This window comes from Cygnus olor, chromosome 4 (assembly GCF_009769625.2).
Source record: "Cygnus olor isolate bCygOlo1 chromosome 4, bCygOlo1.pri.v2, whole genome shotgun sequence".
Lineage (NCBI taxonomy): Eukaryota > Metazoa > Chordata > Aves > Anseriformes > Anatidae > Cygnus > Cygnus olor.
Window position 1 is genome coordinate 2153714 of NC_049172.1, and position 12580 is coordinate 2166293.

The 12580-nt window shown below is 40.1% G+C and overlaps 1 protein-coding gene across 7 annotated transcripts in view; it reads right to left on the reverse strand.

Moving 5' to 3' along the window:
- Positions 1-9763: 9763 nt before the first annotated feature.
- The window catches only part of UGT8 (UDP glycosyltransferase 8), a 47171-nt gene continuing 44354 nt past the window's right edge, over positions 9764-12580 (reverse strand). For all 7 annotated transcript variants that reach the window (XM_040555865.1, XM_040555868.1, XM_040555871.1 and 4 more), the window contains 2 exons: positions 12322-12541; positions 9764-10711 (listed from right to left, as the gene is read on the reverse strand). In XM_040555865.1, the coding sequence (XP_040411799.1) occupies positions 10348-10711; positions 12322-12541 (584 nt within the window). In that variant the 3' untranslated portion in view covers positions 9764-10347. The remainder of the gene's footprint in view (positions 10712-12321; positions 12542-12580) is intronic.

The window sequence follows — 12580 nt, forward strand, 5'->3', positions numbered from 1 at the left end:
TGTAGAGCTCCATGTTTTCTATGCATTTGTCTTCTTTATAAAGAGTTTTCTTGGTGGGCATCTGCTGGAGTTCAAAATCTTCTTGCTCTAAATCTCACAGGAGTCAAAGAAGAGAATTTATTCAAAGCCTGTATCTGAGATTATCACATATCTGATATTTAGCTTCAAGAAGTAAACAAGTTGTTTGTGTTTTGAATGAGGAAAACATTTTCTTCCTATGAAGCTCTCAGAGGAATTCAGTAAATCTTTGCACAATGAATTTTGAAAATGTCCATAGAAGTTTAGTGGTCCTATGAGAAGTACAGATAACAGAGGGAAAAAAAAAGGGGGGGGCGGGAGAGGGGAGCTCTATAAAAGCATCTGAGCATCTAAAGTGGAGATCTATCACCTCTTTCCTCACTTTATAATGGCCTAATATTTAGCCCAAACTTGCCAAAACAAGTCTGATTAATGATCTTTAAAGCCTGATGCACCACCACTGCAGATCCAGCCTGTCACTGAGACTTTGAAGACCAAAGCTAGTGATTTCTCTTCTAAGTAAGCGATATCTGAGCCACCAGGAAAAAGGACAAAGCTTTGTAGGAACAAAGGGGAAAGTTGCTTCCCAATTTTACCTAGCTATTGCTTTTCTTATGTCTTGAACAGAGAGGGACGTCTGCCACCTTTTAACGTAAGCAAAATTCTAAGTGTTATTACCAGACATGTTGCCTACAACATCGATGGCTCTTGCTAAAGCTGTGTTAAAAGGCAACACGGCAGTAGCTCAAATTAATTGCATATTATGCAATGCAGCATTTTAATTTCTTGAATCATTTTTAAATGTGCGGCTCTTAAATTTTACTGGGTTCTTTGTCATTGGGAAAGGTACACGGGTGAGTTCAATTTTGCCTTCCTGTACCACTATTTTAATACCTCAGGTTTATAACGTTACAGTTTTGTTGACGCAGTGGTTACTGCAGCTTCATGCTGGTGCAATACAGATCAGGTACTAAGCTTTTTTTCTACCTTTTATTTTTCCTCAGGCTGAATGATTTCCATTCCTCTCTTTATTTGTTCATTCCCTGAACTGTCTTTTGTCCATTTTATCTGTTTAAAGTGGCCCAAAACCAAGGGCTCAGAGAAACTTATCATCAGTTTACTTGTGCTTGTTTACCCCTGAGCACAGGGCTGATACATACATTAAGATGTATGAGTGCTGAAGCTTCTTTTATTCGCTGCTTGCGGCTTATTTCGAACTAGCCCCTGGTTCAAAGTTTCCTTTCTCATACTTCACCTTTGTGCCCAAATTACTAAGCTGGATCAGCAGTTCCTATATGACCTTTGCCATTTCTAGTTTTGAACAATTGATGCAATTGTGCATTTTCTTGTAACACCAGTACAGATAAAGGCATAAAACACTGCTTATATCTCTCCCAGGTTAATTATTACACAGCCCAATCAGAGCAACACCGCACAAGAAAAAGTGAGATAAGGAATCCTCCCTGGTTTCTAAAGAACTGACAGTTCATACCCACACACCTGCTTTCCTAATCTCAGCTTCACCCCTCTGCTTTCCATGGTGAAATATTTCTCAAAAAGGAGGAAAATAGCTGTACCTATCTATTTAGCTACATTATCTCACAGTCCGCCCAAGTAATTTCCCAGTTTTATGAGAGGTAGTAAGATTATTATTATTATTATTATTATTATTATTATTATTATTATTATTATTATTATTATTATTATTTGGAACACAATAGAAACATAGATGATAAGATTTTGAGCATTAGCTTGTCCTAGATGATTTTTAAACATGCAGGAACGTAGTAAAGTATTTATTTCCATGGAACCCAGACAATGAATTATCTAAACTTTTGATAAAATCTGGTTTTGTGACTCAGTATGCAATTACCTGTCACAAGCAAAATGAGACAAATTGTTTTCACTGCCTCCGAGAAGAAGCACACTAGAGTAACTCCCTCTCCATCCCCGTGTCATCGCTGTTGGTAGGGAGAGCTCACCCAAGGCCGAGGAGCGCAGCCCTTCGACAGCTGCCAGGAAAGCAGCAGGACACCAAGTAGCTCAGAGCTTCCCAGCTCCAGCCCGACCGCCTCCCTCATCTGAGGGCTGCAGTCCAGCTCCTCCCATGAGGAACATCAGTCCTCTGGGAGGCGGGGATGCAAGGTCAGGCCCAGCAGAGCTGTGTCAGACACGGCCTGGGAGGAATGACTTTGCCACTTGGGCTCTCCACATCAACTTGCCCTCAGGACTTCCACAAGTCAGTTCTGTCAGTGTTGAAATTGCCCTTTCCGAACCAGGCCGCACTTTCTGGCCGTCGCCATTTTAACCCCAACGAGCCTACTTCCCCCACCAGCCCACCCCCTCCTCACTGGAATTGAGGCTGTGAACCTGCTCAGCAAAATACCAACAGCCTTTGGGAAAGATGGACCTCCAAAAAAGAACTGAGTTTGATCATAATGAAAATATGTATTCATATCTTCAACTGACAGAAGCCCTTGAACTTCCAGGCAAGTTTAAAAATGAGCAACAACAAATCATTTGGATTTGTTAACTAGAGGCCTTCTCCTTTCCTCCAGCTCTGTGTCTGCTTGCTAGAGGATGGATTTATGGCTTGGAGTTGTACTAAACTGAGCACTCTGAAATAGACAACCATATCAACCAGGGATTTTCAGTGCGGGATCGCAAAACACAGCAAAATATACAACTAAAGTATGTGTGGTGTTCCTCTAGCTATGAAGACAGAAGCAAAGGAAAGCACTCCTATGTCAGAGGATCTTTTCTCCCCATTTGCATCAAGTTGAACTGGAGAGTCAAATCTGGCTGGAATAAAAATGTCTGTATGGCGATTTTTTTTTTTAAGACCATCTTAATTTATACTGAATTTTGATTACATTTTCTCTCCCATGCATGAAAGAAAAAGGAAGAAGAAAGGTGGCAGGAATTCTGCATCTCCAGAAAACTGGCAGTACTGCGACTACTGTGTAGTTGGGACATTCCCTTTGGAATGGTTTGCTTCTCTAGTAGATGACTTGACATTTAAAATTGTTCCAGTAACATTCTAGTAAAACTATAAGGAGCGACATAATCAAGCCAGATGCTCTACAGTTCAAACTAAGTTCAAACTAAAAAAAAGAAATCAAACTAAAAAAAAAACACTCCTATAAACCAACATCCAAAATTATTTCTTTTTCCCTATCAAGCAGTGTTATCAAGGAAAGGTCTCCAAATCTACCCTAGAGCCATGCCCCATAGAAGGCAGAGCTTTGAAAGATTTTTTTTTAGCTGTTTCTGGCATATGGTGAGATAGGGTAGTACTGGAAACAAGGACTTACTTTTGGACTTTTGAACAAGACCTTTGGACTGCTGAATGTTGGCCGTATGTCCTATAAAAATAAGAGGGACCCAAGGCAAGAGCAAAAGGCTAGGAACCAAATTTGAGGTACATCGCAAAAATGAAAGTGGAAGTTAATTCACAGACCTAATAGATGGCAGGACAGAATCAGACAAATCTTACAGGGCGTTGAAGACACTACATGAATGCTCGTTATAATGAGTTAACAATAACATCAAACTGTTACAGAAGAGATGGCTCTCAGCACCTAGGCATCAGTGTGAAAATCATCAAGTTTAAAGATACCAGTGAGATTGCACAGGACAACTGACTGCCAAAACTGTGCAAACTCATTTGCAAAAAGTAACAACGCTAACCCTAACTCTTACCTGCTTCCAGTTCTTGTGCCTAAACATACATTACATCATTAGCAACATATAATCATACTGACATTTAATATAAAAGAAGTATTTTTAAGAGAGCACTTTTAAACTCATTGAAAGTCACTGTTTGTGGTTTAAACAGCAATTTGACAAACTTTATCCTTCAATCCAAATTTCCCAAAATCATGCTGAAATGTACGGCGCTGTTCTTCTAACAAGCAATTCCTGAATTGCCTCACGATGGTATTGCAAGAAAGCTCAGAACAGAGGTTTTGGTATTCCTCATCTCTCAGTTTTTTAAGTTTTATTTGAAACCTAGATAATATAAGCCAAAGGCATCATCTTTGCCATAAGGAGCACATGAAGATAAGAGTAACTTTCAGCAAATACATTCCTAGTTTTCCTTAACCACTGTTCAAACTTCCAGCCCTCAATGAATGTGAAATACCATCTTTTCTAACAGTTTTTGTTTCATTACACAGTAACTAAAATCATCCAGACAAAGATGCGTGCCAGAAACCTATTTTGATTACTTTACAATGATGTAAATCAAATTTAGCAGCTTTGTTTAAAACAGGCAAAAAACGTAGAGGGATCAGTTTCATATAACTGAAATGCGTAGTTTTCATTAGGATAAACTAACCCTCAACTCATCTCTGGTATTTGCCAAAGTGATCAAGGACAGAAGGCTATCTCAGAAGATTGTTTTTTGTTTGTTTATATAAAGACTGTTTTCTCTGTTTAGTGCATAACAAACAACATTGATCAAAGAGGCTAGTAAACCCTCATATTTAGTGTCATGATTTGCTATGCAGCCTGGAGCCGCATATATATTTTTACCGTGCCTTTTTAACATTCCCTAAACACTGACTGATTTAAATTCTGGCTGAGAGCTGATACCAATCTCTCCTGGATTTTAGTCTTGAAAAACAAAAACATTTGCTTGCTATGGCAAAGAGTGATTTTTTTTCCATTTGCCCACAATACAGATTTGGAATATGTACCAAAAAATACAGGTAGGTTTGTGGCTGTTTTTTGATTGGGGCAGTAGGTATGTGTAGCACGTACAGCTTTCATCAGGTGACCACATGCTGGCATTGACAATATTGAACTCCTCTTCACACAGGAATGTGCTGGAATACAATTTCTGCATTTCGTGAGTAAAATAATTATCCCAATGAAAGGAAGGAGTTAGGGTGTTCCTGATTATAGCCAAGTCTCTCCTACCACTGCTGCTGGAGTAAATAATGTATTATTTGAGTATTTTACAGCTCTGTAATGGAATAATTCACAGAAAACAAACATGACATTTCTCTGAGGAAGATCCCTCCTACCCTCTTCGTCCCCTCAGACAATCTTCATCTCCATCCTTCCATCCTATTTGTGAATTCTAAAAAATTGAGCAGTGTTTTTCAAGAAGCAAGTGCAATAGGGCAGTAGCTCTCACCTTCGTTCTGTGACACGAATATACCTTGACTACATAGAGCAGTGATTAAAGAGCAGTGATGTGACTTCAGAGACTCTTGTCCCACGTTTCCATAATTGAATCTCCTCCTGAAAGGTGCTGCCTTCTTTCTTGGAAATAGGAGAATATTTCCACTCCAGGGAATCCCAAAATATTTGGGAGCACTACCACCCATTTTTCTTTTTTTTTTTTTTTTTTTTGGTTGCAAGTATGCAGACCTTGTATCCCAATGCACAGGGTATTTCTTGTATAGAACTGGATTTGCCATATCCATCAGCTTTGTCTTTGACCCCTCCCCTTTTCGTTCCTTCCCCCCCAAACAAAAACACATGTCAAACAAGTAATGTGATCTCCCTGCAGGAAAAAATACAGTAGCATTATGTTGAAAATTGCCCTGTGAATGAAAGAACAATCATACCTCTTGTATTTACTGGCCACTAGCCATCTCTAGCATTGTGCAGCAAGAAGATGAGAGTCATTTGTCAAGACACCAAAAACACCTGAAATTTACTAAACATGTTCATGTCTTCCAAAAGCCACCAGAGAAAATTAAGCACAGCTCACCTTTGTAACAGAATCAAATGCCTCTCTTCTGTTCCTTACTAATGCAGCTGGGCACATGTGAGTGGGTTTATTTATATATGAAATTTAGTACAGGTACCCGCACAAATTAACATGAATAATTTAGCACCCTGGCAATAACAGGGTTATAATTTTGCTTAAATGTGTGTATGCGTGCACACAGTAGAATTTTAATTGTCTGCTACAGGTGTACAGATCAGGCTGACTAGAGCGAACACTGTGCCCTCACCAAGCCATAGAATAAAACCAGAAAGCAATCAGCTGCATGAAAAGTAGTATCTTTCAATAACATCAAAAAGATTAACACAGAATAGTATTAAAAACTTGGCCTTGCAAGTGCTCTGGGGAGTAAGAAATAAATGGCGGCACATTTATTGATTTTCCTTAAACTCTGAATACATAACCATCTCCAGAACCTATTTCTGTAGGTGATAATTAAACTGTCCTGCTTCTATGGCTGCTTTATTCTTTAATAGTTGAGCTATCCAAAGGAAATAAGAAAGAATATCAAAGCCTATGGTGAGTGCCCAAGTCTCAAGCACTTCTGAAAACCTTTATGGAAGTGCCCCACATCTGCTACACCAGTTGTGGCTACTTCTTGGCTGCTGATTTTGCTCATAGATTTTTTCTTTTTATTGCTTGTTCCAATTACCTTATCCCACAGATACAAAGCACCTATTTGGGAGAGCAGTTAAACCCACTGACAAAGCTGCATGAGGGCTATACATTACACAGCTCCGCTGTGCTGCACAGGGGCTTTAGCACACCTGCCCCAGGAACAGCTCAGAAGCAACTTATTTTGCACCAGTTTTACTCTCCTGTCAGACATGTCTTGTGGCAGTGCTCCTCCCAAACCATTGCCATTAACCATTTATTTCTCCTAATACAGATACTCGTATTACTGCAGGGGTGAAGTGAAAAATAACTACAGCATCAGATCATACTCTGACTTACAAGAAAGGAAATTTGAACTAAACAGGTATTTTTATAGTTCAGGTTGATCAGACTGACCTGTAAGTTTGGTAATAAGACTAATATTGTGGTAATTTCCTCTTCATGCAACTGAACTGAAATTGTTTCTGAATAGTCAAGTGACACGCTTGGTGGATGAGGGGAAGGCTGTGGATGTGGTCTACCTTGACTTCAGTAAGGCTTTTGACACTGTTTCCCACAACATTCTCCTCAAGAAACTGGCTGCTCGTGGCTTGGACTGGCGTACGCTTCGTTGGGTTAAAAACTGGCTGGATGGCCAGGCCCAAAGAGTTGTGGTGAATGGAGACAAATCCAGTTGGAGGCCGGTTACTAGTGGAGTCCCCCAGGGCTCAGTACTGGGGCCAGTCCTCTTCAATATCTTTATCGATAACCTGGATGAGGGGATCGAGTGCACCCTCAGTAAGTTTGCAGATGACACCAAGTTAGGTGCGTGTGTCGATCTGCTCGAGGGAAGGAAGGCTCTGCAGGAGGATCTGGATAGGATGGACCGATGGGCTGAGGCCAACTGTATGAAGTTCAACAAGGCCAAGTGCCGGGTCCTGCACCTGGGGCGCAACAACCCCAAGCAGAGCTACAGGCTGGGAGATGAGTGGTTGGAAAGCTGCCTGGCAGAGAAGGACCTGGGAATACTGGTTGATAGGCAGCTGAATATGAGCCAGCAGTGTGCTCAGGTGGCCAAGAAGGCCAACAGCATCCTGGCTTGTATAAGAAGCAGTGTGGCCAGCAGGTCTAGGGAGGTGATTGTCCCCCTGTACTCGGCTCTGGTGAGGCCGCACCTCGAGTACTGTGTTCAGTTTTGGGCCCCTCGCTACAAGGAGACATGAAGGTGCTTGAGAGAGTCCAGAGAAGGGCAACGAGGCTGGTGTGGGGTCTGGAGAACAAGTCTTACAAGTAGCGGCTGAGGGAACTGGGGTTGTTCAGCCTGGAGAAGAGGAGGCTCAGGGGAGACCTCATCGCTCTCTATAGGTACCTGAAAGGAGGCTGTAGAGAGGTGGGGGTTGGTCTATTCTCCCATGTGCCTGGTGACAGGACGAGGGGGAATGGGCTAGAGTTGCACCAGGGAAGGTTTAGGTTGGATATTAGGAAGAACTTCTTTACTGAAAGGGTTGTTAGGCATTGGAATGGACTGCCCAGGCAAGTGGTTGAGTCGCCATCCTTGGAGGTCTTTAAGAGACGTTTAGATGTAGTCCTTAGTGATATGGTTTAGTGGAGGTCTTGTTAGTGTTAGGACAGAGGTTGGACTAGATGATCTTGGAGGTCTCTTCCAACCTAGACGATTCTGTGATTTTAGTCTCTATAAACGCATCTATCACTGGTTTTGGTTATGCTTTCTAAGAAACAAATATAACATGTACAGAAAAATAACAAACATTCACAAACTAAAACATTTAAACTGACCTAAAAAAGTCTGATTAAGCACTCAGTCTTTCCAGTGATTCAACGATCCTGTAGGAAATAGATCTATGTTCACAAAATATAATGTTTTTATTTCAAAGACATGTCATGCATCATTGCATATACTGAAAACATTAAATTTGTGCATCTTAATAGCCAGTCACATACCCTGAGTGTGTGTGTGTGTGTGTATTTCAAAATAAACAACACTCATTTGAATAAAAAATATACTTCCAACAACAGATTTTCTCTATTAAATCCATGTTTATTGCTTAAGTTTTATCACAGTGGAGATTAAATTATGCTTAATCATCCGGTCAGTGCTTTTGTACCTTCTTCAATACCAAAAAAAAAAAACATTTAAACCAAGTCATTCATACACTCGAAGTCTTATTACCATCCCACCATTCATCGCCTCTGTGTACTCCTTTAGTTGCCACAAACTGTAAGATTGTAAAAAGGTATAGCTAATAGACTTATTTGTAACACCATTTTCTTCAAGTATGCAGAAAGCAGTACAAGTAGCCGTACTGCATATTAGAAACATATCCGTACGGTTATTTATTGCTATAGGATAGAGGCTCCTGATGGAATGGTAGTGAAATATTGCATCACCGTGTATGAAGATGATCTCAGCACTCTGTTAGCATCGCAACTTTTCCCATGTTAGTGAACAACACTAAGTAAAATGGATTTCCTTCTTTCCTCTTCCAGGCATGGGATTTTAAACTACAAATAAATAAAGCATACACTCACAACGTGTGTAGTGCAAATTCCAAGTAAACAGAATGACATGGAAATAAATGCATAGTTGCCAACTCTGGTTCGGCAGGGCCGTGATAATTTTTTTTATTTATCTTTTTTAACACCCAGCCTCCCCGCCCTCGGTTCGCACCGCACCACTGCAGGAGTCCCTGTGTCAGCTAGAATGATTGAAAGAGATTGTTGCAGAGAGGGGCTGGCCGGAGCAGGGGATGGGAGAGATGGCCACCACAAACCCCGTGCTCGCTGGGCTGGGCTTGGCCTCGCGCCTCCTGCCCAGCCTCAAGCCAGAGGCCGTTGGGCAGCCTCCCACCCTGCGGTCGCAGAAGGGACATTGGCAACTACGGGAAACATGGATTGCACGGCCCAGACTAAGAGAAGGTAATAGTTTTCCAGATACAACCATTCAAAGAGAACATCTACAACATTGTGATTTAGAAAAAAAAGTAATAATAATGAGAATTAATAGGAAAGACATTCAACTTGTAGTGTTTTCCTGTTTGCTCGTTTGTTTCCTAAACCTCACGCGGTGGTTTGATTCTGCACTGCTCTGGGCCATTACAAAACATTCTGCGTTAAGCACAGGGTGGATTTTTTTTTGGTTTCATTTTTTTTCTTAATTATGCATATCTACTTCCCACACATCCAGATTTTAAACTGAAATAAAACTCCCTAATATTTTCATGGCATAAATTACATATGCAGAGAAAGGCAACAAATACAATTTTGTATTAATTAAGAATTAAGACTTATTGTAGGCTTGCTCAGTACCCTCATCTCTGAAGTACTGGTAGTGAGCAGGAGAGTCATGCAGCTTATCAGAAAAGATAGTACACATCTTTACCATTTTTTTTCAGTGCTCATTTTAAGATTTATTTATTTTTTTAATATCTGTGTTCTCATTCTGCAACTTACTATTTCTTGCAAAAGCATCGGGAATTTTTTTTTTTTTTAAAAAAACAGCATTCTTATACATGTTGAGCCTTCAACAAATGAAACACAGCTAGCACTAAGTTCTCTCTGCTAAAAGATGGATATATTAAAATAATAAAAAAATAAAAGGAAAAAAACTCTGCAAATAAAAAGAAACCTTTCCTCATTTGGGACACATATTTAGCTTTTAAAAACTGAAAATTCATAAATACAATCATCATATAACTTTAGAGAATTAAGGCTTCTAAAAACTTCAGTGCCAAAATAACCTCTCTGCATCAGTATTAAGAATAAAGTATCTTCTATTTTAGGTTGTGCTTGCTTTTTTTTTTTTTTAAAAAAAGACTTTACTTAGTTCCATAGAATTTTGTCACGTAATATTACATACTGTAGGGGAGTGTTAGAACTGCTTATTGATGTTTTAAGTAGTTGTTAGACTAAGTTACAGCAATAAAATTTGATTACTGGTCTGATTCATTACTACTTTACATGGGATGGTTGGATCATTTCACCTTTTTTTCATGCTTCATGTGGCCATTTCTTCTATACTTGCCATTTGGTATCCCATTCTGGTAATGTCCATTAACAGTGCTATGTTCATCATTTGACCAAAGATGTTTGCTTTTTTTGCAGATAAATTTTGTTAGCCTGGCCAAAACATAATAAAATAAGGCAGCACCCACTAGTACAACAAAGGCAATATCCAGTAAGAAATACTGATAGAAAGAGATGCTGTAAACAGCGGCACGTAGATGTTGCGCTCCGTTGTGACGGAGGATATAGTTAATCCAGTACACAGTCCGGTTAACAGGATGACCGGGTTGGTCTTTGTGAATTTCAGACAGCCTCTGGGCCCGTTGCCTGTAGCTGTGTGAAAGAAACAAAGAAAATGGAACAAGGTAAAAAGCACAGCCAGCGCTCTGAGCAATGCAAGCCTGTAAACACGTAAATATACTCTAGAGGCCAAAGCATGTCGTTTACTGCAGGACTCTCACAACAACCCACATTCAGAGGAATATACACAAGGAATGACCTCTCTGCATCAGTCTTTACAGCTCATAGACAAAGAATTACTAAAAATACAGACCCATGAATGAGCCAGGTTGAAATCCACCCTTCTGCAACAGGCCTGTAGAAGTGATGAAGAACCAAACTGACCTGCTGACAGACAGGAATCCTGTCTAATCTCAGATGAACGTATTTGCCCTTCCCACTCAAAGTGGCAACATACCCTAACACACCGCTTCCTAGTGCTATTGTGCAACTGTATTAATAAGGAAACAGAACAAAGTGAGAATCTTGGTTTGGGTCTAGAATTCCTCTTAGGTCTTGAGTTCAGCATAAAACTGATTTTTCATAATGGGCTGCCGCCAGAAGCTGATCACATCAAATTCCTTCCCTTCCCACTGCTGCAGGGTCGACGAGTTATTTGTGCAGGACTTGCCTTTATACTAGGGGTAATTATACAAGAAAAAGCCAAGGCAACTGATGCTACCAAGATGACTTCAGCAACACTCCCCTTCACTGAGATTCTACTGCTAACGAGCTCATTTCATACAGATTTCTCCTTTTCCAAGGCAAGTGCTGCTTAAAAACTTTGCTCCCATGAGAGCAAGAAACATTGTCTTCACTATACTCTAAAAATGTCTATTAATTTAATACAAGAAGCAAACAGCTAAAACAACACTTTTTTAAATCCAGAGATAGTCTGTATTTAAAAGAGTGTAAATTGACTGTCCTCATACTTTAGTATTACTGAGCAAATTGATTTGACGGGATTAAAAATAGTTACAAAACCCAGTTCATGAGCTTGTATTTATTCCACCTGAATGACAAAGAAAAGTTACAGGAAGGCTGGAGCCCTCATTCATAATAATTTGTTGCAATGATAGTGTTCTAACAAATGGCCCCCATGACCCCAACACATATTACTGGCCAGAAGACAAAGAGTTTTGGGTTTTGGTTTTGTCTTTTTTTTTTTTTTTTTTTTTTAAGTCATGGGACTTTAGAATAGCCACTTTTTTGAGTACCTCTACATTTCAGCTACAAACCAAACACGTGACCTGACAATCATATAGGTATATTTTCCCACAAGCCTCCCTAGGGAGCATAACAGACAAATACATTATTGTGGCATAAATCAAGACACAAAAAGAGGTGTTGGTCTACAACAAGAAGCTAGTCAGGCCAGGTGTGTTTCTATAACCTTGCTGTCCTTCCCATGGCATCTGTCACAACCACAGAAAAGCAAGACAACTGAGTTTTGGTATGCTGATTAGTGAGCTTGGCATCTATACAGGAACACATTCAGTTAAGTAATCTTGTGAAATGGGGACAACTATCCAAAGACTTGCCCAAGCTGTACACACTATTAAGTCCCAACACAAACTTTTCCCCTTGCATGAAGGCTCTGCATATACATATCTAACCCATAACAGTAACTTACAACAAAAGCAAGAAAATCACTCATTCCATACCTGGGATCATTAATAACTTTTACTAGTGCTTCATACAATTCACTCTCAGTGACAGTCTTCCAGTTCAACAATATTCCCATGCCTTTGGCCTGCACTCGGGTCATAGTATCGTAATGGTCTCCAAAAAGGGGAATTCCCACCACTGGGACCCCATGGTACATGGTTTCAAAAATGCTGTTCAAACCGCCATGACTAAGAAAAGCTTTAATGTTAGGGTGACCTGAAAATAGAAGAGGCATGAAGAAAAGAAACTTTTACA